This window comes from Elephas maximus, chromosome 3, assembly GCF_024166365.1.
Source record: "Elephas maximus indicus isolate mEleMax1 chromosome 3, mEleMax1 primary haplotype, whole genome shotgun sequence".
Lineage (NCBI taxonomy): Eukaryota > Metazoa > Chordata > Mammalia > Proboscidea > Elephantidae > Elephas > Elephas maximus.
The window spans coordinates 55,464,483-55,488,378 of record NC_064821.1 but is presented as its reverse complement, the minus strand read 5'-3'; the positions used below and the strand labels follow the sequence as shown (position 1 = coordinate 55,488,378).

Below are 23,896 nucleotides of genomic sequence, written 5' to 3'. Positions count from 1 at the left end.
GTTACCAGGGGCAGGTGAGGGGGAGGGGGAAAGAAGGAATCATTTCTTAGGAGACACTGAGCTTCTCTTAAGTGTGCTGGAAAAATCTGGAAATGGATAACGGTGATAGCTGCACAACTTGATGAATACAATGTCACTAAATTGTCCATGTGAAGAAGGTTGGCATGACAAATGTTTTGTTACACATTTACCACACACACACACACACACACACACAAAAGAAGTGCTCAGTGCAGTGCCCAGCACATGGTAAGCACCCATCACATGGTAGCTGCTCTTATGACAGGCTCAGAGAAGTGCAGTCACTTGTCCAAGGCCACACAGCGGGTAGGCACAGGTACCCAACCCTGAAGGCCGGCCTTTTCCATACCCTCTGTGGGCTCCCCAGGCTGGGCCCTGCAGGGGGTAAGAGGCCTTGTCAGCACTGAGCTCTCTCCAGCTGTTTCCCAGCCTCGGATGGGGCAGGACATGGGCACCTCTACCCAAGACTGCAGGTGGGTGCTACGCCATGTGTCCACGCACCAGCCCACCCCATCCTCATCACCTCCTCAGCCACCTCAATATTAACCCCTGCCTGGGCTGCTGCTCCCCTCCCCCCAACCCTGAACTCCTTTTCTCTGTCTGCAAGGAGTCCTGTCCCCCGAGGGACTCAGTCCAGGTCAGCCCTGAGGTGCTATCCAGAAGCCTGCCCCAGACTGGAGAGCTGTATAGCCTCAGAAAAGGCTCTTACCCTCTCTGTGTGTTTGTAGTTCTAAGGCACAGTTGAGAAAATCATCATCTTTATTGTTTGTGGAGAGAGTGAGGAGGCCACTAAAGGGGGAAGCCATTCTGAGGAGGCAGTTCTCCCCACTCCCCTGAACCAGGAATGCAGGTCTGAGGAGGCTGTAGGCACTGCCCACCCTGAGAAAAAGGGATCAACCCAAGCAGCCTCCAAATGTCCCCACCCTCTGAGGGTCCCCAGACCCAAAGACTCTCTGCCCCCTGTGGGGCCCTAAGTGCCCACCCTGAGCTCCAGGTGGGGGCCAGCCCTGCCCTTCTGCCTCCAGGCAGCATCCCAGGGCCAAGTCCTCATTGGTCAGTCTGCTCGAGCCTCAGACTCCAAGTCCTCCTTGAGGCTGGTCAGGAGGCGGCCGTGCGCCGTGGCTGGGCAGCTGCTGATGGCAGGGGCCTACTTGGCACTGACACAGAAGGACTCTGGGATGGAAAATCCTGAAAGAAGGTAGGGAGAAAAGGATGGAGGATACCACCCATTCCCCCCACCCACCTCCCCAGGGGAGGCCTCAGCCCTCCAATTATCCAGGACCTTCCTCCCATTCCAGGGCTTCTGGCAGGGTCTGTGGAGCGCAGCATGGGGTAGGCTGCAGGCGGGGTGGGGGTTACTGCTCAGCCTCCCAAATCCTAGTGACCCACAAAGAGGACAACCCAGGCCTGGACACAGAGAGGTCAAAGGTTCACTCCCTCTGCCCCCCACCCCAGCAGAGGTCACCCTAGCTCCCCTTGAATGTGGGCCCTATTTGGAGCAGGGCTCCAGAGTCTGGGGATGCAAGGGGCGGGTGCCCACCTGTATCTGACTAAGGTGGAGCAGGGTGCGGGCGCCTGCCAGGCACCAGAGCTCGCCCAGCAGAGAGAAGAGGATGCCCAGGAGGTCCAGCCAGCGGCCCACGGTCAGCAGCAGCACAAAGAGGCCACCCATGCGCACCAGCACCGTCTGCGCCTGCCTTTGCATGCTGGGGTGCTGCCGCTGCTCCTCTGGGGGCGTGGGTGGAAGGTACCGTCATCACCTGGCCACCGCATCTGCCACATCCTGGGGCTCCACTCTGAGGTCCAGGTGGCTGAGGCCCTGGACCTCCCCATGTCCCACCCACTTGCCTACCCTCCCCTTGCAGCCCTCCTGCTTCATCCCTGCCCCAGCCCCACCGTCTGAGCACCTACTGGGCACAGAGTGCAGGGGTGTCCTTTCCTGCATGCCCAGGTCTGATTTCTCAGTACGCCCAGCAATTCTTTTTGCAGAATAGCATCCCCCCAGCACACCTCGCTACTCCCACTGCCCCACCCTAGTCCAGGCTATCTTCCCCTCTTCCCCAGATTGTCCTAGGCAGCCCCCTCAGTAGGCTCCCTGCTTCTGTTCTTGACCCTACACTCCCTTGTCTGCTCAGCAGCCAAATGACCTTCCAAAAACAACTAGATGGGATCGTTCCTCTGCTTGTAAGCCTCCCAGGGCTTCCACGGGCAACTGGAGGAAACTCCAGGCTCCTCAGCTTGCCTTAGGTGGTCTTGCCCACAATGACCTGAGCCCCTGTTCCAACCTCACCTCATCTCTGACCTGCTCCCCCTTGCTCACAACCCCCCAGCCATCCTGGCTTTCTTCTGTTCATTGAGCACACCAAGCTCCCTCCCACTTCAGCGCCTTTGCACTTGTGGCTGCCTCTGCCTGGACAGCTCTTCCTCGTCCTGGTCCTGCCGTCCTGCCACTTCCACCCCATTCCCACCGTGCAGCCAGGGGGGCTCTTCCTGGAGCCCAGACCTGACCCCATCACTCCCTGCTTAACATCCTCCAATGGTTTTCATCACGCTGCCCAGCCTGGCTGACGAGGGCTCTGCAGTTAGGTCCCTACTCACTTGGCCAGCCTCACCCCCTCCGCTAGCTCTTGGCATGAAAGCCACACTCAACTCTCTTCAGTCGTTTGATGCCACCACGCTGTCTCTCACCTCTGGGCTTGGGCATATGCAGTTCCCTCTGCCCCAAATGCCCTTCCCCTCCCTTCCTTTCTTAGGAAACTCCTACTTTCACTTCAAAGCCCAGTTCAAAGGCCATCTCCTTAGGGCTCCCACCGCACAGTGCACCCGTCTCTGAGCTGCCCCCGTGTTGTCTCTGCCACTGGATCAGGTGCTCTGGGATGGCAGCGTGGGGTCTGACTGTTACCCTCACCGCACGTGAACGCTGCTCTGGCCCTGCCCATGTCCTCACCCTGCATGTAGATGACCAGCAGTGTATAGCAGATGGTGAGCGGCGTCCAGAAGCGCACGGCCTCAGAGGTGGTCAGGAAGTCCCGGTTGATGAGGGCCACAGCTGCCAGGTTGCCCACAGCAAAGGCCACGGCCAGAGCCCGGCCCAGCAGCTCAGGGATGTCCTGTGCGCCAGCCAGCAGGCCCAGGCACACCCCACAGTAATGCCGGCTGCTGTGCAGCTCGTAGAGGCGGTAGACATGGCGGCGCAGGCGCCGGGCCCCTGAGCCAAGCAGTGCAGCCAGGCCGAGGGCCAGCAGCAGGTTCAGTGTGCGGTGAGGGGCGCCCTCCTGCAGGAAGCTCAGGCCACAGGTCAGACCACAGCCCAGCGAGTACTGGCACAGCAGGTAGAGCTGCAGCCTCTCGGTGCCCTGTGAGCCCTGAGTAGGGAGGAGACAGATGAGGGGCCACAGTGATGGGTGCTCAAGCCATCCCTCGCCACGCCACCGTGGGACCAAGGGGGCTGTCAGGTTACAGATGCTGCACTCCAGGTTGAGTGGACCTTGGGTGTCATTCCCAAAGACTGTTGGGACCTATGGGGACATTTCTCTGGGCTCTTAATTTCAGTCCTGTTATTTGGGAGACATTTGTTTGCTGAAGGGCGGTGGTTCATCAAGACTTGGTCAAGCCTGACTCTGCCCCCTGCTGGTTGTTGACCACAGACAAGCCACTTAGCTGCTTTCTCTGGCCTTAGTTTTCCCATCTGTGAAATGGGATCACAGCAAACCCTTACCCCTGTGGTTGCGAGGATTAAATTGAGGTGATGCACGCAGAGTATTTAGTACCCCAAAATTCTAAACCAAACCGATCACGGTTGAGTTGATTCCAATCATAGCCATCCTGTAGGACACAGCAGAACTGCCCCATAGGGTTTCCAAGGCTATAATCTTGGAGCGGCCGGTAGGTTCGAACTGCTGACCTTTTGGTTAGGAGCTGAGTGCTTAACCACTGTGCCACCAGGGCTCTTCGTATTTAGCAGTGCCTGGCATCTGGGAATTCTTGATACACAGTGGCTGTCACTATTACTTTCTTGGGACTAGGGGTGTATCTCCTCGGAGTGGAGACTTTGCTTTGATAATTGATAACCAAGTAGCCCATCTGCAGCCTCTATTCACAATCTTACAGAAAAGGGGGTGGTGAAAAGACTGGGGACCCTCCTATTGGACCCAGCCTCCCACGTTCCAGGATGAAAACTGAGGCCCAGAGCCCAGGAGTGGCTCCTCTGCCACCTCCCCGTGGGTGGATCTCACCTTGCCCAGAGACAGCAGGGTGGAGATGGCCCGGAGGGAGAACTCAAGCACCACCAGGGCGGCTACCCGGGCCCCCACAACGGTCAGGATCAAGGCCAGCCCCGTCAGGTGCACCATCTCCAGCGAGGCCCACTGGGCCAGCAGCCGCTCCTTTTCAGGCTGCCACCGCTCAGGGTCCCTATGGGGAGCAGAGTGAGTGGGCAGAGGTGCAGAACCACCAGCCATGGGTCCTGGAGGGGGGCCCAGTGCCCCCACCACACTCCCTGAATGGGGGGAGGTGGTCTCCTCCCCCCAATCCTCCCCTCAGAGGCCAGAACCAAAAAGCAGAGCCCAGGGGGACAGAGAGGTGGGCACTCACTTGGCACAGCCCACGAAGAAATAAACCTTCAGGAGGCTGCTCAGGATGGAGACTCCGCAGGCCCCGATGAGGCCTGAGGGGGTGGGAGGGAGGCAGGAGGGTGGGTGTAGTGGGTGGGGGCTAGGGAGGGGGACAGCCAGGGTGGTGGGAGCCCACTTGCACCACCCAGAGCAGATGCCAGGAGGGGGCAGGGCTGAGGCGGGGCTGGGAGGAGGTACTCACCTTGCAGAAGGGAGTCCAGGAAGCTGGAGCCCCACTCAGGGGAGGGGAGGCCAGGGAGCCAGGAGGGGAGGGCCAGCAGGGAGAACATGGCAGCCTGGGATCCAGCCCCCACCTCTGGCCAGGCCTGTGCTGGGACAGACCAACGTCACTGGGCAAAGGTGTCAGTCAGTGAGGGGAAGGAAGGTGCTGGAGGGGTCAAAGGCCCATCAGGAGGACACCCCCAGGGGAGGGGAAGGGAGGTGAGCCAGGGGCCTTAACCCTTCCAGGACAGGGCCGCAGGAAGGCAAGGCCCCGGCTCCAGGGACAAGGGGTATTGGGAGCCAGTTTCTGCCCAGGTGCTCCCCATTTGGGCAGTGTGTGAAGAGGGCTTTCTCTGGTTCTATGAAAATCTGGTGCCTACTTTTCTCACCCTCCCCTAGGGCCTGAGCTGCACAGTACCTTCCAGAAGGCCCAGGCCTCCTCTTACATCTGCTTTCTGCTCTCTCTTAGCCTAAAGTATGGGATCTGCTCTCTCAGTCTAAGGTCTGGAAAAGGAGGTCTATCCACCCAAACCGGAGGTCAGGATCTGTTGTCTAGCCTGAGGTCTCGGTGTCTATCCCTGAAAACCTGAGGTCTGGGTGTCTATCCTTTCACAGCCTGAGGTCTGGGGACTATCCCTGCATAGCCTGATGTCTGGGGGTCTACCCCCACACAGCCTGAGGTCTGGGGGCCTATCCTCCCACAGCCTGAGGCCTGGGGGTCTACCCCCACACAGCCTGAGGTCTGGGGGTCTATCCTCCCACAGCCTGAGGCCTGGGGGTCTATCACACAGTCTGAGCCCTGGGGGTCTGTCTCTGCACAGCCTGAGGTCTGGGGGTCTATCCCCCCACAGCCTGAGGTCTAGGTGTCTATGTCTCCACAGCCTGAGGTCTAGGTGTCTATGTTTCCACAGCCTGAGGTCGGGGTGGGGGGTTCTATTCTCACACAGTCTGAGGTTTGGGGATCTATCACTACATAGTCTGAGGTCTGGGGGTCTTATCTCCCCCAAAGCCTAAGGTCTAGGTGTCTATGTCTCCACAGCCTGAGGTCGGAGGGGTCTATTCTCACACAGTCTGAGGTCTGGGGATCTATCACTATACAGTCTGAGGTCTGGGGGTCTATCCCCCCACAAAGCCTGAGTTCTGGGAGGGTCTATCATCACACAACCTGAGGCCTGGCAGTTTGAGGTCTGGGGAGTCTATCCCCCCCAAAGCCTGAGGTCTGGGCATCTATCTCCATGCAGCCTGAGGTCTGGGTGGGAGGGGTCTATCCTCCAAAAGCCTGAGGTCTGGGGGTTTGTCCTCCCACAGTCTAAGGTCTGGGGGTCTATCCCCACATAGCCTGAGGTCTGGGGGTGCTGTCCCTCCAAGATCTGAGGTCTGAGGGTCTATCCCCCCACAGCCTGAGGTCTAGGTGTCTATGTTTCCACAGCCTGAGGTCTGGGGGTCTATTCTCACACAGTCTGAGGTCTAGGGATCTATCTCAACACAGTATGAGGTCTGGAGTCTATCCCCCCCGAAAGACTGAGGTCTGGGAGGGGTTTATCCTCAAACTGCCTGAGGACTGGGGGTCTATCCCCCCAAAGCCTGAGGCCTGTAGGCCTATCCCCCCACGGCCTGAGGTCTGGTGGTCTGTTCCCTGAAAGCCTGAGTTCTGGGTGTCTATCCTCCCCACAGCCTGAGGTCTGGGTGTCTATCCCCCCACAGCCTGAGGTCTGGAGGTCTATCCCTCCACAGCCTGAGGTCTGGGTGTCTATCCCCGCACAGCCTGAAGTCTGGGGATCTATCCCCACACAGCCTGAGGTCTGTGGGTCTATCCTCCCACAGCCTGAGGTCTGGGGGCCTATGCCCACACAGCCTGAGGTCTGGGGGTCTATCCCCCCACAGCCCAAGGTCTGGGGGGTCTATCCTCCAAAGCCTGAGGTCTGGGGGTCTAACTCTGCACAGCCTGAGGTCTGGGGTCTGTCCCCACTCAGCCTGAGGTCTTGGGGTCTATCCCCGCACAATCTGAGGCCTGGGGGTCTATCCGTATTCAGCCTGAGGCCTTGGGGTCTATCCCTGCACAGCTTGCGGTCTAGTGAGTCTATCCTTCACAGCTGAGGTCTGGGGGTCTGTTCCCCACAGCCTGACGTCTGGTGGGGTCTATGCCCCAAACCTGAGGTCGGAGTGTCTATCTCTGAAAGGCTGAGGTCTGGGTGTCTGTCTCCCACAGCCTGAGGTCTGGGGTTCTAATCCCCAACAGCTCGAGGTCCAGCTCTACTCTGTCAGCTCCAGGTTTGGGGGGATCAATGCCTCCACAGCCTGAGGTCAGTCTATCCTTCTGATGCCTGGGGTGTGGTCTACCCTTTCATCCAGGGGTCTGAGAGGGATCCTCTTACAGCAGGTCCAGCTCAAGTCCACCTCTGCACCCTCCGCTCTCTCAGGCCTTGGGGCTGCCCACCTATGACGTACCTCCCTGTGTCCACTAGGTGGCAGACCTCACCTGGGTCAGATGGGGTGGGGCTGGGCCCCCTGGAATCCTTTACCAGACAGAAAGCAGAGGGAGGAGATTCAGGGATGGGGGAGGCTGGGGCTGCCAGCGGAGGGGAGTCATCAGAGTAAACAAAATAGAAGACTTTATTGATTTGGCGTGTGCGGTGAGAGGGCTTGGGGGCGGGGGGAGGAGGTGTGGCTGGGGAGCGGCTCTCAGCAGACAGGGTATGGTATGGTATGGAGGGTATGGCATGGAAGGTGGTTCAGGCTGCTTGACCCTGGCCCTGTCCTACCCGTTCCAGAGACTCAGTGCTTACTTCTGTAACACAAAGGTCTTTGCAAGGCCTTAAGAAGACATCCTTGGCGGGAGTGTTGCTGGAGTTCAGGGAAGGGGCCCAGGATGAGGATATGGAGCTAATCTACCCACTTTGGGTAAGCCACTTCCCTTCTTTGGGCCTCAGTCTCATCATCTGAACAATGAGCATCACAAGAGCTCCCTTTCAGAATTGTCTAGAGAATATGTGCAAGTGCCCACCCAGAGCTGGGCACCTGGGAGGCTGTCAATAAAAACCTCAGGTGAGAGGCCCTGGCCTCATGGTGCACCCCAGGGTCTCCTCATGTGTACAGTGATCCCTAAGGGACACCCTAGTCCCCCGTGGTTCTGGCATGGCGGTGCTTCTCTCAAGGGTATAGGCTGGGGGTCAGAGTTGAGTTCCAGTTCTGTCTCTGCCGTTTCAAAGCTGCGTGGCTTTGGTCAAAGCCACTTAACTTCTCTGAGCCTCAGTTTCCTCATTGGTTAAAGAGGATTTTACCTGTTTCATACTGTTTGGGGTGAAAAGCAACACACTCGTTAAGGACCCCTGGTGGTGCAGTGGCAGTGGGAGAAAGACATGGCAGTCTGCGTCCATAAAGATGACAGCCCTGTAACCCTGATGGGGCCGTTCCATTCTGTCCTCTAGGGTGGCTAGGAGTGGGAATTGACTCAATGGCAACAGGTTTCCATACTGTTTGGAAGTCTCTGAGTGATTCAAACGGCTAATGTGCTCAGTCACTAACTAAAAGATTGGAGGTTCAAGCCCACCCAGAGGTGCCTCAGAAGAAAGGCTTGGCAATCTGCTTCTGAAAAATCAGCCACTGAAAACTCTGTGCAGCACGGTTCTACGCTGACACACATGGGGTCACCGAGAGCCTGTGTTGGCTCGATGGCAACTGGTTTGGCTTGGTTTTCTTCATACTGGGAGATTAGACAAGTTAAGGCAGCTCAGACACTCAGCTCCAGGTGAGGGCTCCAGTTCTTGTAGCAACGAGTAAGGCTCTGGGATGAGTTAACCCTGTACACAGAGGGAAGAGAACTTTCTGGAGATCAGGGCGGGCGGTGATTCAGGGCAGTTGCTGTGGCCCTGCCTGGGCTGTTAGGCTGGGACCACAGCTGTCCACTCTCTCCCTGGCCTGTGGCCCTGCCCTGGTGGGCTGTGGCTCTAGGTGAGTACCCAGCTGGGGCAGCGGTGGGGAACGCCTAGGCACCCTGCTGCTGGGCCCGCCCGGCCAGTTTCCGGAGCTCATCCCAGAAGAGCATGCTGAGGATGGTGTGGGGGCCCAGGCGCAGGTAGGCGGGGCCCAGACCCTTGTAGAGCGCCAGGGGGCCCTCCTGCCGCCAGATCTTCGCCAGGCAGTCGGCAAGGCCCCCGTACAGCTGGCCCTGGGGAAGGACACAGGTGGGCGTCACTACAAAGTCTGTGAGATCCCTGCAAGGGCTGTGAGGTCCCCGGCTGGCACACCAACTGTGTCTGTGAGTACAGGGCTGGCATGTACAGTGTCTTTGTGCCAGTCAGAAAAATGTGGCTCCCCACGCTCGGTGGGTGGATTACATAAAGAGCTGACCTTCTGGGCTGCAAAACTAGGAAAGGGGTGGCTTCCCACGCTCGGTGGGCGGGTTACATAAAGAGGTGACCTTCTGGGCTGCAAAACTAGAAAAGGGGCCCTTCCTGCAGGCAGCCTCAGTCCCACGCCAGGGGCTCGGTGTGGCTAGCAGCACACTGGCAGGCTCACCCCCAACTTGCCCTGTGGCAGGCACCTTTGTATTGGGCACAAGCCTGCATGCACCATTGTATGACAGGGCCCCGTGTGTGTCTGGGCTGTGAGGCTGTCACTACCAATGGAAGGCTGCGGAGTCAGGCCTGGATTCCCATTCTGGCTTCTCCACCTACCAGCTGGGTGACCTCAGCCAAGACACTCAATCTCTCTGAGTTTCAGTTTGCTCATCAGGAAAATGGGAATTGTTACAAGAATGGAATAAGATCTGGATGTGAGAGCTATTAGCATTGGCATGGGACATAGGTGCTCCACAAACAAGCTGAAGTAATCTGTATGTAGTGTGTGTGTGTGTGCTCTCCAGCTCCCCACCTCCTCCCCACCCCCCATCCCCAGCTCACCCTGCCAGTTCTGTCCACGGGCTGATTGTACAGCCTCGTGCTGACCACATCAAAGGGTGTCATGACTGCGGCCACAGCGATGCTGCTGATCATGCCCCCAGCCAGGGCCACTAGCCAGCTGTCCTCCGGGAGCCACTGTGGGGATGGCATGAGCTGCTGATCCCTGCAGCCACCCTCCAACCACGTGATCGCCTCCCCACTCCCAGGAGATAGGGGTCAGAAGAGCTGGGGCAACGGGGGCAGACAGGGCCCTCCAGCCATTCCCCATCCCCACTCCACCACTCCGAGCTCCTTCACAGCTTCAGGGTTCACTGCTGACCCCCACTCCTGCTGGGCCCAAGGGCCAGGGTCATGACCTCAAGGACAGAGGCAGGACATCTGTCATCACCCCTTCAAATTCTCTGTTTGGGGGGCCAGCTAGGGATGTCTGGGATGAGGGTACAAACAGTTGTGGAGAAAGCAAACAGTCCCCCCCCAATCCTGTGTGTCTGTGTGGGTTGGCACAGGTGTCCCCAGCCCCTCACCTGTTGCTCCTGCACCCAGGCCTTGGCAGAGGCGAAGGTGGCCAGCTGGGCAGCTGAGCCCACCGTGACACGGGGCACAGCCCCACCCACACCCCGCCACAGTCCTGCCAGGCCCTGCTGCCGCCAGATAGTCTCCAGGGCACCCAGGATGCTCTGTGGGGAGAGGGCATGGGTCACTGGACAGCCCTGTCCAACCTGGGAGGCTGATCGGCCCACCCAGCCCAGCCTAGGGGGCTCTGGGGAGCGGTGGGTCTCACCTGGTGATGGTGCTGGTGCCCCACAGCCATGGCGGCCACTGTCTGGGCCTGCAGCTGCGTCTTGACCTGTGAGAGTGGTGAAGACAGAGGGACCTGGGGACGGAGGCCTGGGAGAGCTGTCTGTGTTGAGGGCATCCCCGCCAGGGCCCCCAAAACCCAGCATGTGATGGTCTCACACCTGAGCTCAGGGGACAGATGGAATAGAGTTAAAGGTGAAGGTCTGGAATCAGCCTGGGTGTACATCTCAGTGTGACTGGGCAAGTCACCTAACTTCTGTGTTTAAGTTTCCTTGGCCTGGAAGAGTGTTCTGAAGATGACATTAGACGCCTCTCCAGCACGCAGCCTGGGATGTGGGAAGCCCTTGCTCAGTGGACACTTTTGCTCTTAACTTGCACAAGGTAACAATGCCATCACACCTCCTGTGAACTTCAGCCCCCTCCTTTGGCTCAGGGCCAGTGGGACAGGAACCCTGGGGGAGTGAGCCTCAGGGCAAGGAGCTCTGGGCCAAGGAGCAGATTCCAGGACTGGGGTGGAGTGTTGGGGAGAGCAGCCACACCCAGCCAGCCCCACCCAGCTCAGGTCCACTGGGTCCAGCCCCTGGAGGATGCAGGGGCCCCAAGGAACCCGCGTCACAGGGTGGTGGTGGATGAGACAGGACACTCACCAGGTAAGCAGGGCTCCCCACGAAGGCTCCCAGGGCCCCCGCCACGGCGCCCGCGAGCACAGTGCCACCCGGCTGCTGGGCCAGGCCAGCCTGGCATGTCAGGCTGTAGCAGTAGAAACGGACACCGTTCATGAGGCCCTGGTAGAGGAGGCCGGCAGCCAACCCCTTCTGCAGGCCCCACAGCCCATCGGCGCGGACCACCGCGGTCACGGAGGCCAGAAAACCACGGTACAGTCGCGGATAGGTGCCCCGGGCCCGCAGCTCCCCCTGCAGCTGCAGCCGCGTCTTCACCACCTCCAGAGGGTTGGTGAAGACACAGGCCAGGCAACAGGCCGAGGCCCCCAGCACCAGGTCCACAGCTGGGGGCACCGTCTCCATGGCCTCCGGGCCAGGGGCCGGCTGTGCCCGGGTCAGGGGCATGGGCTCCGGGCCTGGGGTGGCGTCTCCTAGGCTGCCTGCAGCCCCGCGGGGCCGCCGGGCCGAGGATCAAGTGGGGCCGGGGCCATTTCAGTAGGGCAAGTGTCCCGATGAGACAGGCCCGCAGCTGCCTGCCGGCCGGCCTCTACCTCGGCAGTCCACCTGCTTGGCTCTGCGGGCCCGGGGCGGCCGGAGCCCGGGACACGCCCCCGCTGGCTCTGACCAATCCCGGAGGCTCCTGACCCCACACTTCGCGGTCGGGGCGGGGCCTGGGGCCTGGGATCTGGGGAAAAGGTCACCAGGGACTGGAGGGACAGTGGGGGTGGGGAGAAGCCTCCGGTCAGCCTGGGCCCCTCCTTCTGCCCTCCCTGGGGTTCTGAGGCGAAGTGCCGGTGCCTGTGGCTTCGCCAGCCCTGCTCCAGGGCAGAGCCCTAAGCGAGGGGCAGCTGCCTCGCCCCCACCCCATCACGCTCAGCGCCTGTGTGACTTCCGCCTTCCAGCCTCAGTCTTCCAAACCATCTCCCGGTCTCTGAGCCCATTGACAGCAGGCGCAGAGGTAGAGAACGGCTCCAGAGCCCCAAGAACTTGATTTTGAAACCCAAGCTCTGCTATTATGTGTGACCCTTACGCCAGCCAGTCATTTCCTCTCTCTGAGCCTCAGTCTCCCTCACTTGTAAAATGGGGATTTTTTTTTTTTCCCCAACGCATCAATTTTATTGCATCTTGTTTCGGTAGTTGGACAACTCTTAGAACTTACTCATCAGCTTGTGGGCCTTTATCAGAGACATACATACGATCCAGAAATGTTCTGATAGCCTTAACTGTTGGTGGCTTGCTGAATGAAAGCAGATGAATCTAAGTTCAACGTCATTTCCTTCATAATTAACTCATCTTTCTGGGCTTGAGATACTAAACGAGCAACACCTGGCCTCCTCCAAATCCTACAGATGTATTTTTCACCCAAGAAATTTCTGATTTCAACAAGAGGCCTTCTCTCCTGAATAACGAGTTCAGTTGGGAAGTGAGGTCATCTAGTAACGGAAGCCCAGTGTACCACCCTTGATCGTGTCCTGTACATGACTACCGATGATGGGAACTATAGTCAGTTCCTATTTCCCATCAACACAAAACCTCTTTTTTCTTTCTGAGACAGAGTTCTGTGTCGATGTGATTGAAATCCCTCTGCAGGGTTCCTCTGGGGCCCTTCACAGTAACTGTGCTTCCTTCAGGGTGATGTCAGCAGTCTGGTTGCTGAGAATGGTCTTCATGCTCAAAGGAGATAGGGCAAAGAGCTCAAATGCGGATGCTGATACCTACTTCAGACGGTTCTTTGGAGAATTAGAGATGTGTGGAGTGTGTGGCTAGTACAGTGCCCTGCTCGGTAAAAGGTGGCCCATATCCCTGCCTGCCTCTGGCTCCTATCTCCCAACCCCTGTCCCTAGTAGGGCTCTGGATCTCCAGAAGTGACCACGTGACTTTCATTACTACCCCACGAATGACTTGCCCACCAGGCCTGCCCCCTTCTCCTGGCGTATACCAGGAGAGGCAGGAGCTCTGTGGCTCCCGTCCCAGCTTTGTCCACCCTGAAGGAGGGGCTGGTAGGGCAGGACGCGGGGGCGGGGGGGCCCTGGATGCAAATGGCCCTTTGGTGCCTGGGGAGAAAGGAACTCCTACCCTGAGCACTGCTGTCAGGAGCCATTCTGCCCACCTTGGTCCAAATCAAGAGTTGGACCAGCCCTACCCAGAACCCCACATCTTTGTAGCCTCCATGCCCACCTCTTCCAGGGTCCACACTCTGCCCAGTACGAGACCCTTGAATGCCTGGGATGTGGGGGACCCTGACTCAGTGGTAGCTTTTACTCTTAACTTCTACAAGGCCACACAGGAAGAGGCCTCAGTGCTCCCCGGCCTGTGCCAGCAACGGATGGGCAGCTCGGCAGCCCTCTGAGCAGCCCCCAGAAGTAGTAGCTCAGCAAGAGGCCATGGGGACAGCTTGGACTCTGCTGAGTTTATTCCAAGAGTGGCTGGCACTCATCCCCAGAAGGCTGAGGCAGGAGTCTGGCCTTGGCCTGCCCTTCCCTGGGATGTGTCCTGGGACTGGAGCTGGGCAGCTGAAGGAAACAAGAGGGCAGGCAAAGTTCAAGCCAAGAAACTTCCTGGAGGCCTGAGCTTCTCCAGGCGGGGGCACCACAGGCAGGCCCCAGTGAGCTGGCCCCCAGGGTATCTTGAGTGTTGAGTGCAGAGGGATACTTACAGAATGAATGAATGAAGGGCCCCTACCCCCACCCTGTCAACAAAGGGCCGATGACAGCCATGGCAATATAACATGTCTATTTTATTTTAAAAAACAAAACCCAAACCACCTGACTCCTTCTCCCAGAGGGGGGCCCAACTCCAACCAAGTGGGCCAACGGAGGTGTCAATGTGGCCACCACGCTGCAGGCTGAAGCCCCTTCTCCCTCCCCTTTGCTCCCAGCAAAAGGAAGTGGCCTGGTTCCTGGGTCCTAGGGTACTGCTGGGTTGCAGGGAGAGGCAGGGGTGGTGGACATGCAGGGCCTCCTGGTGGCCCGGCCCAGGCCCTGGGCTCTGGCGGGGTGGGCGACGGGTGCCTGGGGATGGCGCTAGTGGAGCAGCCATGCAGAGACTAGTGTCCCAGCTTCCCTGCACAGCCAGGCCGAACGTTCAAAAATGAACAAGGATGGCCAGGCACTCAGGGCCTTAGAGTGGCCCTGAGCCTCTGCCTGGGCCCCTGACCCACAGAGCAGAAGAAGGCGCTCCCGCTCTTCCACTTCTTTCACTTTCCTCTTAGTCTAGATTATTCTCCTCATCATCCTGAGGAGACACCACCAACTGAAGGCACCAGGCCCCGGGAGGAGGGTGTGCATCTGCAGAACCCACAGGGCTCAGACCCCTGCCCCAGCTCTCTCTCCAGTCGCTGCCTGCTGGGCAGGACGCCCAGGGTATCGGGCACCCCGCTCTGGATCCCTGGGGGGTGGAGAGACCCCACTCAGCATCCTGCTGCCCAGGGCAGGAGTCAGCTGCAGAATGGCACGCAGCACGGCCCCGAGCAGCAGCAACCCAGCGTCAACAGTGTGCGTGCCGGGCAGCATGCCTCCCTTCCCACCCACCAGAGACGCCAATCAGTGCAGCCTCAGCACCAGGGGTCCCGGGAGGCTCTGCCACGGCACAGGCTGTCACTTCGCTGCCAGGCGCTGTGGATGAGGCTCAGGGCGTCCTCGAATTTCTTCTGGGTGGAGGCTTCCTGGATGGCCTTGTGTGGGAGGTCCACCTGTGGGGTATGGGGGGAATCTGAGGGGCTGCAGCACTGGGTCCACACACCCACAGAGCCATGGGGGCCTGGGCATAGGCCTGGCTCTGCCTTGGCCATGGAGTCCCCCAACACCAGGGTCACCTCCCTCAGGAGCCCCTTCCACACTGCTAAATCCTCGCTGCTCTTCTAGGAGGGGCTGGAGCAGCCCAGGGCTTCTGCTGATGGCTGATGGGACTCCTTGAGTGCCTCCTTCCGGAAGGGCCCCAGCTCTGAGGGGGGCCCAGAGAGGCAGACCCTGCATTGAGAAGGCCTGGTCTGGACCTGCTCTCTGTCTCAGGCTAGCTTCCTAGGGCTGGTACACAGCACATGTTCTAAACAATTTTTACCCCGCGATTAAATGAGTGTCTTTGAGGTTGAGGGGTGGCCTGCCCATCTCGGGTCCCCACCATTTGGGTACAGCTCAGGCCCACTGTGAGCACTTCATTCACGCTTTTGGATTGGAACTGAGGAGGTCAAGAATTAGGTTTCCCGGCTTCTGTTTTCAGCTCTAGCCTCAGACTCACCGGGGACTCAGGGTTTTGCCTCTTTGGTCCTATATTTTTGTGTCTGTCCCAGAGCTATTGGCATGTTGCTGTCTCCAGGACCCTAGAGGCAGGGCCCTTGGCTCTGGCCTCAGTCTGCCATGCAGGGCCAGGCCCTGGGTGCAGCTGGGGGCCTCCTCCCCCAGGGATGGCTCTCACCCCCCAGTGTTCCAGCTGACACACTTCTGGGGCAGTGAGCTACCTGGTAGATGGTCTTCCATGCAGCACCCAATGCAGATAGGAATCGGTCCAGTTCAGAAGGGCAGCTCAGGTAGATGACCCAGGGTGGGAGGAGCTGCTGGCTGTCCTGGGAGAACTCCTGGGGAGAGACGGGCCTCTGGTAAGCAGACCCAGCTCCCTCTGCAGGGGCCTGCCACCACACCACCCCCCAGCTCACCAGGACACAGTACTCCTTGCCCGGCTCTGAGCACGCGGTGCTGATGTCGGCCAGCCTGGCTGTGCCCAGGGAGCGGAAGAAGCTGGTCTGGCAATCCTCGTGGCATGTGAAGAGGCAGTCATCGGTGATGACCAGGCAGCAGGGAATACAGGGGCTGGGTGCTACCCCCTGGGGGATGACCTGGGAGGCCATTGGGACAGGGTCAGGGGAGGGGCCAGTGGTGCTCTCTAGGGCTGATCTGGAAAGGTCTCCCAGCCCCTCTGCCTCACTCTCTAGAGGTCAGGCAGACTATGCCCACCCCAGGAGTTTAGATGTGGGGTGAGGGTGATGTTGGGAGTGGGCCAGGCTGCAGGGGACCCTGAGCTCCAGGGTCAGCTCCCAGGCTGCCCCCAGAGACCACCTGTCGTGGCATGTGTGGGTTTTGGGAAGCAACCCTGAGGTCCTGGCTGGGGTCAGGCAGGCCCAGGGGATGGTGTGGAGGGAAGGAGCTTACCCCCTTGGACACGGCCTGACAGAGGTGTTGCATCCAGTCAGCCATCTCAGCCTCGCTGTTGGCGCTGAGCTCCAGGCAGGGCCGGTCAGCGAGGATGACCTGGAAGGCGTGGGGCCGATCCGTGGTGTTGGACCTCCTGCAGCCACCGCACTGCTCTCCCCTGGGCCAGAGGAGGAGGGTGAAATGGGAGGCGAGGGGAGGGCTGGCACGGTGAGAGCCCTTGGGCTGGCCCAAGGTGGGCGAACACCAGGGCTTGCCCCAATCCCAAGGGCTGGAGGATCCAGAAAGCTGTCTAAACCCCTGGGCCTCAGGAAAGGATTAAAGCTCCACCCCTTTCTGTGGGACACCTTCTATTTTCATTATCACCAAGATCCTTCAAGGTACTTAAGCATGGCCAGGCAAGAGGGTCCGATCGGCTCTTAGCTCCAGCCTGCTCGGCACTGGTGCGTATTCACTGAGAGTCCTTTTTCTGGGGCCTGATGTCTATTCTACGTATGTATGCGTCCATGTGCCCATCTGGTTAGGAGCTCCCAGGAAAGGGACTGCCTCCCCTATCGGACTAGAAGGGGTTCCCTGTAGCATCCAGAGTTTGGCCAACCCCAGGGTAGCAAACAGGGCTGCGGGATGGGCTGAAGGAGAGAGGCTGACCTGACAAGAGGGAGAGCCATCTCCAAACAGGGGGATGGGAATGTTGGGCCCAGGCACAGCTGGAATCTTGGCCTTCAGGCCCCAACACCTGCCCACCCACCATCCCCTGTAGCTCACCCCATGTTCACCGAGAGCAGAGGGATGACATCAGTGCGGTCTGGATACTGGTAGAGGATCCCATTGCTGCAGGGACCAACACAGCAGGGTGAGACCTTTCCAAGGAACTGGGGCCCAAGCAGACCCCAGGTCCCAGGGGCCGCCCCCATAAACCAAGGAGGCTAGGAACCTATTTTCTATGGAAGGAGGTGAAGAAAGGATTGCAGAGGACAGTAGGGAATGCCGCTCCCTCAGCAGATATGCTCAGGCCTTGGACAACAGCCAAAGGTGCAGCCAGTGGGGCCCAGCCCAGGTCTTCACCTGAGGTATTCTGGGATTTTCTGGGCTCCACAGATGGCTGGTTCTACAGAGAAGCTCTAACATTCTGGGGTATGTCTACTTCAAAGACCCTGTGGAGAGGGTGGCTTCCTCCACAAGGCCTCTCTCCTCAGTGACCTGCAGCAGAGAGGTCCCTGCTGGGGACCTGACAGCCCCACAGCCCTGGGGCCCGAACTGGAGGCCTGGAGCTGCGAGGGCTCCCACCTGAGCACCACGAAGCAGGTCTTCCAGTGTTCCTTGCCCAGGTAGGAGGTACCAGCCTTGTAATGCAACATGCCTTCTTTGGTGATGGCGCCCTCGAGGGGTGAGAAGTGGCCGGGGACAGGGCCCAAGGACTCGTCCATGGGGTCCTCCCAGTGCACAAGCCCGTAGAAGCGCACGGTAACAGCAGATGCCTGGGGGTAGGGGCAGTGGACAGAGCAGTGAGGTCTGGGCCAGGCAGGCGGCTGAGCCAGGGTCCGGCTCACTGATAGCCCAGGATCAGGAATGGTCACTGAGAAAGCAAGGATGTTTTAACCTCAGGATACACCCCAGTTGGAAGAGGGACAGGATTTGGGATTGGAGAGCCCTCCCAGGTGGGTGATTGAGAAATACCAAAGAATCTATTTGTAACACTTAATGCTAATACCAGGGCTGGCCAGCAGACGATTGCATCTCTGGGACTAGGTCCCTCCCTCCCAGGTTCTTACCTCACACTTAGATTCCTGGGCCACAAATTTAGCCAGGGCCAGCTTCTCCATGGTGGCATCGGTCAGGATGCTGGGGTAGGGTGGTTCCCGGCAGCCTTTGATCATGGCTGACTTCAAAGAAGCCAAAAAGAACCTGCATGTGGAGTGGGATTCACTGTCAGGCCTGGGGAGTCCCTACCCCACCCTCCACTGCACAGGGTGCAGTCCTGAGGGCTCTGGGTCTGGGAAGGCTGTAGAGATTCCAGGGAGGAACCTGGCTGAAGTCAATGCTCAGGGCAGGTGGGGCAATAATGTAGTAGCAGTCCATGGCCATTAAATGGTGACCTGGAAGGCCTAACCAGTCCCAATGGCGAAGCGGCCTTGGATTTTGGCACCGACAAAAGGCTGCAAAAAGTGGTGGCCAGCAGCACTTCTATGATGGGACCATGTGTCAGGCCTTCCCAGGACAACACGATCTTCTTGCACGTAATTTTCACATGTAAGCATCTGAGGGTACACTATGGCCCAGCTGCCCTACTGGGTAAGTCATGCCAGGCCCTTCCCTGTGGCTCATGGAGGGTCTGATGCCTTCTGGGTTAACCACAGGAGTCAAGGAGGCAGTGTGATTGTTCACTTTCCCGCCTCTCCGACCAGACTGCGGGTGCCAGGGAGAGCAGAGCTGTTCTCCATTTCTTTGTCTCCCACTTCCCATCTCCACCCCCGAGGGCAGGTATCCAGTCCTGTTGTGGCGGCAGGGAGTGACACTCACTCAGCCAGGGTCACGTCAGCTGTGTCCAGCAGAAACTGCTTCCTGCGGTTGGTGCACACTAGCTTCACCGTCTGCTGGTCAAGGCCAACCTGCCAGAGACCACACGCCCAGATGCACCCATGGCTCTGGCTACTGCTCGCAGAAGAGGGAGCCATGCCTGGTTGAGGGCTGGATGGGGCGGGGGGAGATGCACACTCAGGGGTCTCAGGAAGTAAAGCCCCAGAGGCCTGGGGCCCTGGCTTGAGTTGGGGAGGGGTGGTCAGAAATAATGCCAAGGAAGTGGCCTGCTCAAGCTTGGTCTCATTCCAGCACCATGTGCAGAGGCTTCTCTGAGGGATAAGCTGCCATCAGCCCTAGGGACAAAGTCGGGGACATGCCTTGTTCTGCAGCTCTCGGCTTGGGTGGCCCGAGGAGCCCTGCCCTTCAGCGGGCACAAGTATGGAGCCTGAACTCACCGACACGTAGTCAAGTTCATTGTAAGAAACGGCTTCTTCCACCAGGTATGGCTTCTCTGTGGCCCCTGAGAGAGGAGACCCCAATACCTATTACCCCCAAAATGGCCTCTTGTCCCTCCCCCTGTCCCATTTTCTGACAGGACCCTTCTCGTCCTGAAAGCTGAAAGGACAGAGTAGGAGACTGGCATGGAGGGGAGGCCGTGGGCTCATGCCTTGGGCTGCTGGGACTGGCAACAGCTTCCTTGAGTGCGTTTCTGTGACCAGGCACAGGCAGCCGAGATGCTCAGAGGGTGTGGGGTGACTGGGGGAAGGGGTGGCAGGCAGTCTCATCCTCACCCCGTCCTCCCCTGGGGGCCACAGGTACCTTTGCGGAGCAGATAGACGTAGCAGTCTGTGAGCAGCACGTACAACAGCTGCAGGTTGCCCTCCATGTGCCCCGTGCTCATCTGGATCATCTGAGGGCCGAAGCAGAAGATAGTCAAGGCACAGGGGCTCCTGGCCCTGCCCTGGGAAGCAGGGCCCTTCTCAGCGAGCCGTCCTGCCTCCCCTCTGCTGGGCTCCTCTCTTAGAGGGCTCGTTCTTGAGTTCCTGGGACTTACTTTGAACAGCTGCTCTTCGTTTTCTCGAAACACATGGATCATCAGCAGGAGCAAGTGATTGTTGTCTACTCTGGGGGAGGGACAAGTGTGGGGAGGGGTCAGGTGGCACTGGGTGGGCGAGGCTCTGCCTTCCACCAGGAGCCCCAGTGAGGGAAGGAGATCACACCCCTTTCTGCCTCCCAACCCAGGAGAGGTCTTCCGGGAGTCGGTACTTAACTTCTTTGGGGTCCAGAGTCCCACTGTCCCCAGCTCCAAGGACTGGGAGTCGCCCCCACCAGCTGCACAGATACTCTGCTCACCTGAACTCTGATGAGTGGATCATCTCAGAAGGGCTCCCCTGCCCTTCATCCACCCCAGAGTCCTCTGCGCTGCTCAGACACGGGCTAGGCTGGTCTTGCTTAAGCCGGCAGAGAGCCTCCTGGGTCCCAGGCTCTGGCTCACGCACCGGTCCCTTACTGACCAGTGACAACTGGGTCTCTAGTTCCTGGGTCTGCAGCTCCCGAGCCTCCCCCTGGGTGTTCTCTAAGGGTCGAGGTGCCTGTCCCTCTCCTCCTCCCTCCTCTTCTTGGCCAGCAGCCGCAGGGCTACCAGGAACATGTAGCGGTTGGCCAGGCCCTGCAGGGTCATGGTGGCCACCACCTGATGCAGCAGTGCTTGGACTCTCAATGGTAAAGCGGTAGAAGTCCATGGGGGCTGGAAGCCCCTCACTAAAGTCGCAAAATGGCGGCCTCTCCGGGGTATCCCCGGGAGAGCCGGTCCGAAAGGACTGGTCCGGGTGCTGTGCTTGGGAGTGCCAGGTGCTGGGGTCCAGCTGCCCATTGAGCTGGTCAATGACCTTACTCAGAGGCTGCCCCAGGCGCTCCATGGAGGTGTCCTTCATTGCAGGGATGAGCAGGCCCATGTGGCCAAGCTCTGCACACTCGCTGCTCTCAGCTGCACTGCTGGGCCCCTCACCCTCCTCCAGGGGCGAGGCCAGGGTAGTGTCTGATGAGTCCTGCCGGTGGCCTGGGCCATCCCCAGGCCTGCTGCATTTCTGCTGGGTGGAGGCTGGGTGTAGAGGACTTGCTTCCTCATCAGATTTGGTTTTCTTTTTCTTGCCAATTTTCTTCTTCTTGGTGACCCTAGGACAACAGCAATGGGGAGAGATTTAATATCTGAGTACTGAGGTACTGAGGGAAATTAGACAGGTTGGGTCAAAGAGATGATACTGGGCATGTAGCCTCAGTGAGCACAGTCAGAGAGTCTGTGGTCCTGGGCAGTGCTAGAAGGGAGGCCCCAGCCAGCGGGCAGAAGCGGCTCAGGCCCTGAGACAGGCGGGGGGCTGGGGAGCAGCACTAGGGAGGCAAGATGGCAGCAGCCGGAGGGATCCCAGGGCAGGTCCTATGGGATTCCAGCTAATGGGAACAACTGAGCTAGCTGTGCTTCATAACCACTAGGAAACAAAAGCACACCGTGGCTGGTCAGACCAATGGCCCCTTCCATTCAGCCCTTCCCTAGGATGTTTGTTGGCAATGGACCCTGTGCTGACCTCAGTGCCCATTAGCTATTATCATGGATACATCACCCAGAAATGTACTTTTCTGGGCCCAAACACCTGCCCCCCATTCTTTGGTTCCAAGTTGGCTGGAGTGGACTTGGCTAAGCTACCCAGGTCTGAACCAGTAAGGCTGCTCTGCACGAGAACCAGCCTGTGGTAGTAAGACTCCTAGCTCCAGTCTTGGGGAGCCACCTTTGCCCCTGGGCCAGTAAGCCTCCAGGAGGCTCAACAGTACACACACAGCCTCTCTTCCTGTTCACAGCAAAAAGTCCCAAGAGCTGGGCCCAGGCAAGTCAGGAGAAGGCTCTGGGCCAGGAGTTTCCTTCTCCTTTCCTTCTATGTCCCTGTGTCCCTGCTGACATGGTAGAGACTTTTCTTTCAAGGACCCGGGCTGAATTAGAATAAGTACAAATCACAGAAACTGTGCGCTAACTTCCAAGAACCCCCTTGGAAGGAAGGCCAGTCTGGAGAGGGTTTTCTGGTCCTGGATGGACAAATATCCCTGGCAGCCTGGACATGCCCTGGGAGCCAGCTGTGGTTGCTGCCGGTGCCACCTGTCCCAGGGCAGGGGCCTTATTTCCTTATACTCAAAGAGCTACAAAGGTGGGGGCTACTTCTCAGTCTCCAGGAGGATCCCTGACTGCTCACAGGGGAGTTCCAGTGTGTACTGAAGTAAAAAACCAGACTGGTAGTAGACAGGACACCCCCTAGCCCCCACTGACCTGATGACTTCGAGCTCGGTACAGGCCTCGGGCAGGTCCAGGGCTTGGGACTCCTCCTTCTCCAGGGAGGCGGTGTGCACAGGGGTGGTGTCAGAGGAGGACATGCCCTCTCCCTGGTCCTCATTGAAGGGGTTGTGGCGCTGGGTGGGACTCTTGGTGGAAGCCTTGCTGCTGGTCAGGTCTGAGGCCGTGGAGCGGGGGCCACTGACAGTGTCTGTGAGGTCTCCATCTGGGAGAGCAAGAACATGGGAGACAGCCCATCAGATACCATCTAGGGCCCCAGGCCCCCAAAGTCTACCTTAACTCAGGAGAGAGGCAGGTAGCCTTGTCTCAAGAGTGGAAGTCCCACCCAAGAGGAAGGAGGGTTGTGTTTAAGAGCAGCTTGGAGAAGTCACCATTGCTACCTGGGAGCCCTCGAGAGCTCACAAGAGATTTGACTGAGTTCGTGTTAAGAGCCCCAAGGTTAAGCAGCCTCTAGGCTAAGCCCCTCAGCGATGGTGAACTGCATGCCTCCAAGGGAGCTGGAATCCTCGAAGAGATGCCCACAGCTCTTAGGTTACCTGATAGCCAGCCTGCCAAAGATGTTAGAGGGGTACCTGGCAGCCCCTTAGCCCCACAGGCCACTGGCAGGGCTGAGAGATCCCCAAAGGCTCCTCTGAAGGGTCCCATGAAGAGGCAGATAAAGAGGAGGTCAAAGAAAGAGAACAGAAGGAAGAGAAGAGAGGTCAGAAAAAATGAGGGGTACAGAGTACGTCTGAGAGGATGGGGAGCCAAAGGAGTGAGAAGCATGGGGGAAGGGGCAGAAACAAGGACAGAGAAGAGAGAATGACTGACAGGACAGAGGCAGCAGGAACAAGATGCAAAGGGGAGATGAAAGGGGCACTGAATAGCTGCCCCAATAGATGCCTCGTGGGCCCTTCAGAGGCTGCTCTTCTCCCTGACATTCCACCAGCGCCCTCCAGGGGGGCAGGCGCAGGTGCCCTTTTAAGGGGGGTGCTGATAACTCAATTTTATTGTGTCCTCAGCTTGCCTCCATGTCCTCCCTGGGTCCCACCCTCACCATGACTCCATCCTCAGAAGGCAGGAGAGATGGTGCGGGAAGAGCTGCCTTCCCAGAGCGGAGCTGACTGAGTTGCTCCCTCCCCCACTACTCCTCCCTGTCCCAGGAGCAGGGCGGGAGAGGCTGAGGGCTGGGAAGAAAACCCCACAGGGCATTTCTCCGGCAGCAGATAGGAGATACCCCAGCAGAGAGCTGAGGCCTGGAGGGTGGAACAGCCTTGGTGAGGGCCAACGGCAAGGGACGCAGGACATTCACGTTCCATTTGCCAGTTTACACACGTCTTGCTGGCCATTAACTGCCCAGAGATGTGGCAAGCATGCTCCCTACAGCCCTGTTCAGAAGGGCACAACCTGCTGTCAACTTTTGCGTGGGCCTTAGAAGCCGCTGGGCAGCTGCCTGTTGACGCAGCACATTGTCCTTTTCTTTTCTTTTTTGGAAAATGTCTTGCTTTTTAAAAACATTTTTGTTTTTTGTTGTTGTTGAGAATGTACACAACAGAACATACACCAATTCAACAATTTCTACATGTACAGTTCAGTGATGTTGATTACGTTTGTCAAGTTGTGCAGCCATTCTCACCCATTAACTAAACTCACTGCCCCCTAAGGTTCCTGTCTCATCTTTTGAGTTGCTGTTGTCAGT

General features: G+C 58.6%; 3 protein-coding genes across 4 annotated transcripts in view; all 3 read right to left on the bottom strand.

Moving 5' to 3' along the window:
• Window positions 1-1,119: 1,119 nt before the first annotated feature.
• Window positions 1,120-4,924, bottom strand: TMEM82 (transmembrane protein 82). Its single transcript, XM_049875880.1, has 6 exons — window positions 4,837-4,924; window positions 4,615-4,687; window positions 4,257-4,434; window positions 2,969-3,386; window positions 1,562-1,749; window positions 1,120-1,209 (listed from the first exon to the last, which is right to left on the bottom strand). Exons 1-6 carry the CDS (start codon window positions 4,922-4,924, stop codon window positions 1,120-1,122), a joined length of 1,035 nt encoding a protein of 344 aa, XP_049731837.1.
• A 2,671-nt stretch (window positions 4,925-7,595) lies between these two features.
• SLC25A34 (solute carrier family 25 member 34) lies at window positions 7,596-11,780 on the bottom strand. The gene is made up of 5 exons (XM_049875878.1): window positions 11,203-11,780; window positions 10,539-10,604; window positions 10,282-10,434; window positions 9,758-9,892; window positions 7,596-9,024 (listed from the first exon to the last, which is right to left on the bottom strand). The coding sequence occupies exons 1-5, from the start codon at window positions 11,620-11,622 to the stop codon at window positions 8,842-8,844; spliced, it is 957 nt and encodes a 318-aa protein (XP_049731835.1). The 5' UTR covers window positions 11,623-11,780; the 3' UTR covers window positions 7,596-8,841.
• A 2,130-nt stretch (window positions 11,781-13,910) lies between these two features.
• Window positions 13,911-23,896, bottom strand: part of PLEKHM2 (pleckstrin homology and RUN domain containing M2) — a 42,872-nt gene continuing 32,886 nt past the window's right edge. The window contains exons 8-21 of one of the 2 annotated variants that reach the window (XM_049878007.1): window positions 22,195-22,423; window positions 20,235-21,056; window positions 19,936-20,005; window positions 19,701-19,791; window positions 19,337-19,401; window positions 18,882-18,970; window positions 18,134-18,266; window positions 17,649-17,839; window positions 17,127-17,192; window positions 16,362-16,521; window positions 15,869-16,048; window positions 15,674-15,790; window positions 14,748-14,908; window positions 13,911-14,604 (exon numbers count right to left, since the gene is read on the bottom strand). In XM_049878007.1, coding sequence (XP_049733964.1) covers window positions 14,771-14,908; window positions 15,674-15,790; window positions 15,869-16,048; window positions 16,362-16,521; window positions 17,127-17,192; window positions 17,649-17,839; window positions 18,134-18,266; window positions 18,882-18,970; window positions 19,337-19,401; window positions 19,701-19,791; window positions 19,936-20,005; window positions 20,235-21,056; window positions 22,195-22,423 — 2,351 coding nt within the window. In that variant the 3' untranslated portion in view covers window positions 13,911-14,604; window positions 14,748-14,770. Of the gene's footprint in view, window positions 14,909-15,673; window positions 15,791-15,868; window positions 16,049-16,361; window positions 16,522-17,126; window positions 17,193-17,648; window positions 17,840-18,133; window positions 18,267-18,881; window positions 18,971-19,336; window positions 19,402-19,700; window positions 19,792-19,935; window positions 20,006-20,234; window positions 21,057-22,194; window positions 22,424-23,896 lie in introns of both variants that reach the window. The other variant, XM_049878006.1, reaches the window with a different exon arrangement.

Coding starts and splice junctions, on each gene's coding strand:
- TMEM82 (XM_049875880.1), bottom strand. CDS start 4,924: ATGTTCTCCCTGCTGGCCCTCCCCTCCTGGCTCCCTGGCCTCCCCTCC. Junction 4,435..4,614: donor TTCTTCGTGGGCTGTGCCAA/GTGAGTGCCCAC, acceptor TGCTCCCCATAG/GGACCCTGAGCGGTGGCAGC. Junction 3,387..4,256: donor CCCTGCTGTCTCTGGGCAAG/GTGAGATCCACC, acceptor CTCCCTACTCAG/GGCTCACAGGGCACCGAGAG.
- SLC25A34 (XM_049875878.1), bottom strand. CDS start 11,622: ATGCCCCTGACCCGGGCACAGCCGGCCCCTGGCCCGGAGGCCATGGAG. Junction 10,435..10,538: donor GGCACCAGCACCATCACCAG/GTGAGACCCACC, acceptor CTCTCCCCACAG/AGCATCCTGGGTGCCCTGGA. Junction 9,893..10,281: donor CCTGGGTGCAGGAGCAACAG/GTGAGGGGCTGG, acceptor CCATCCCCACAG/TGGCTCCCGGAGGACAGCTG.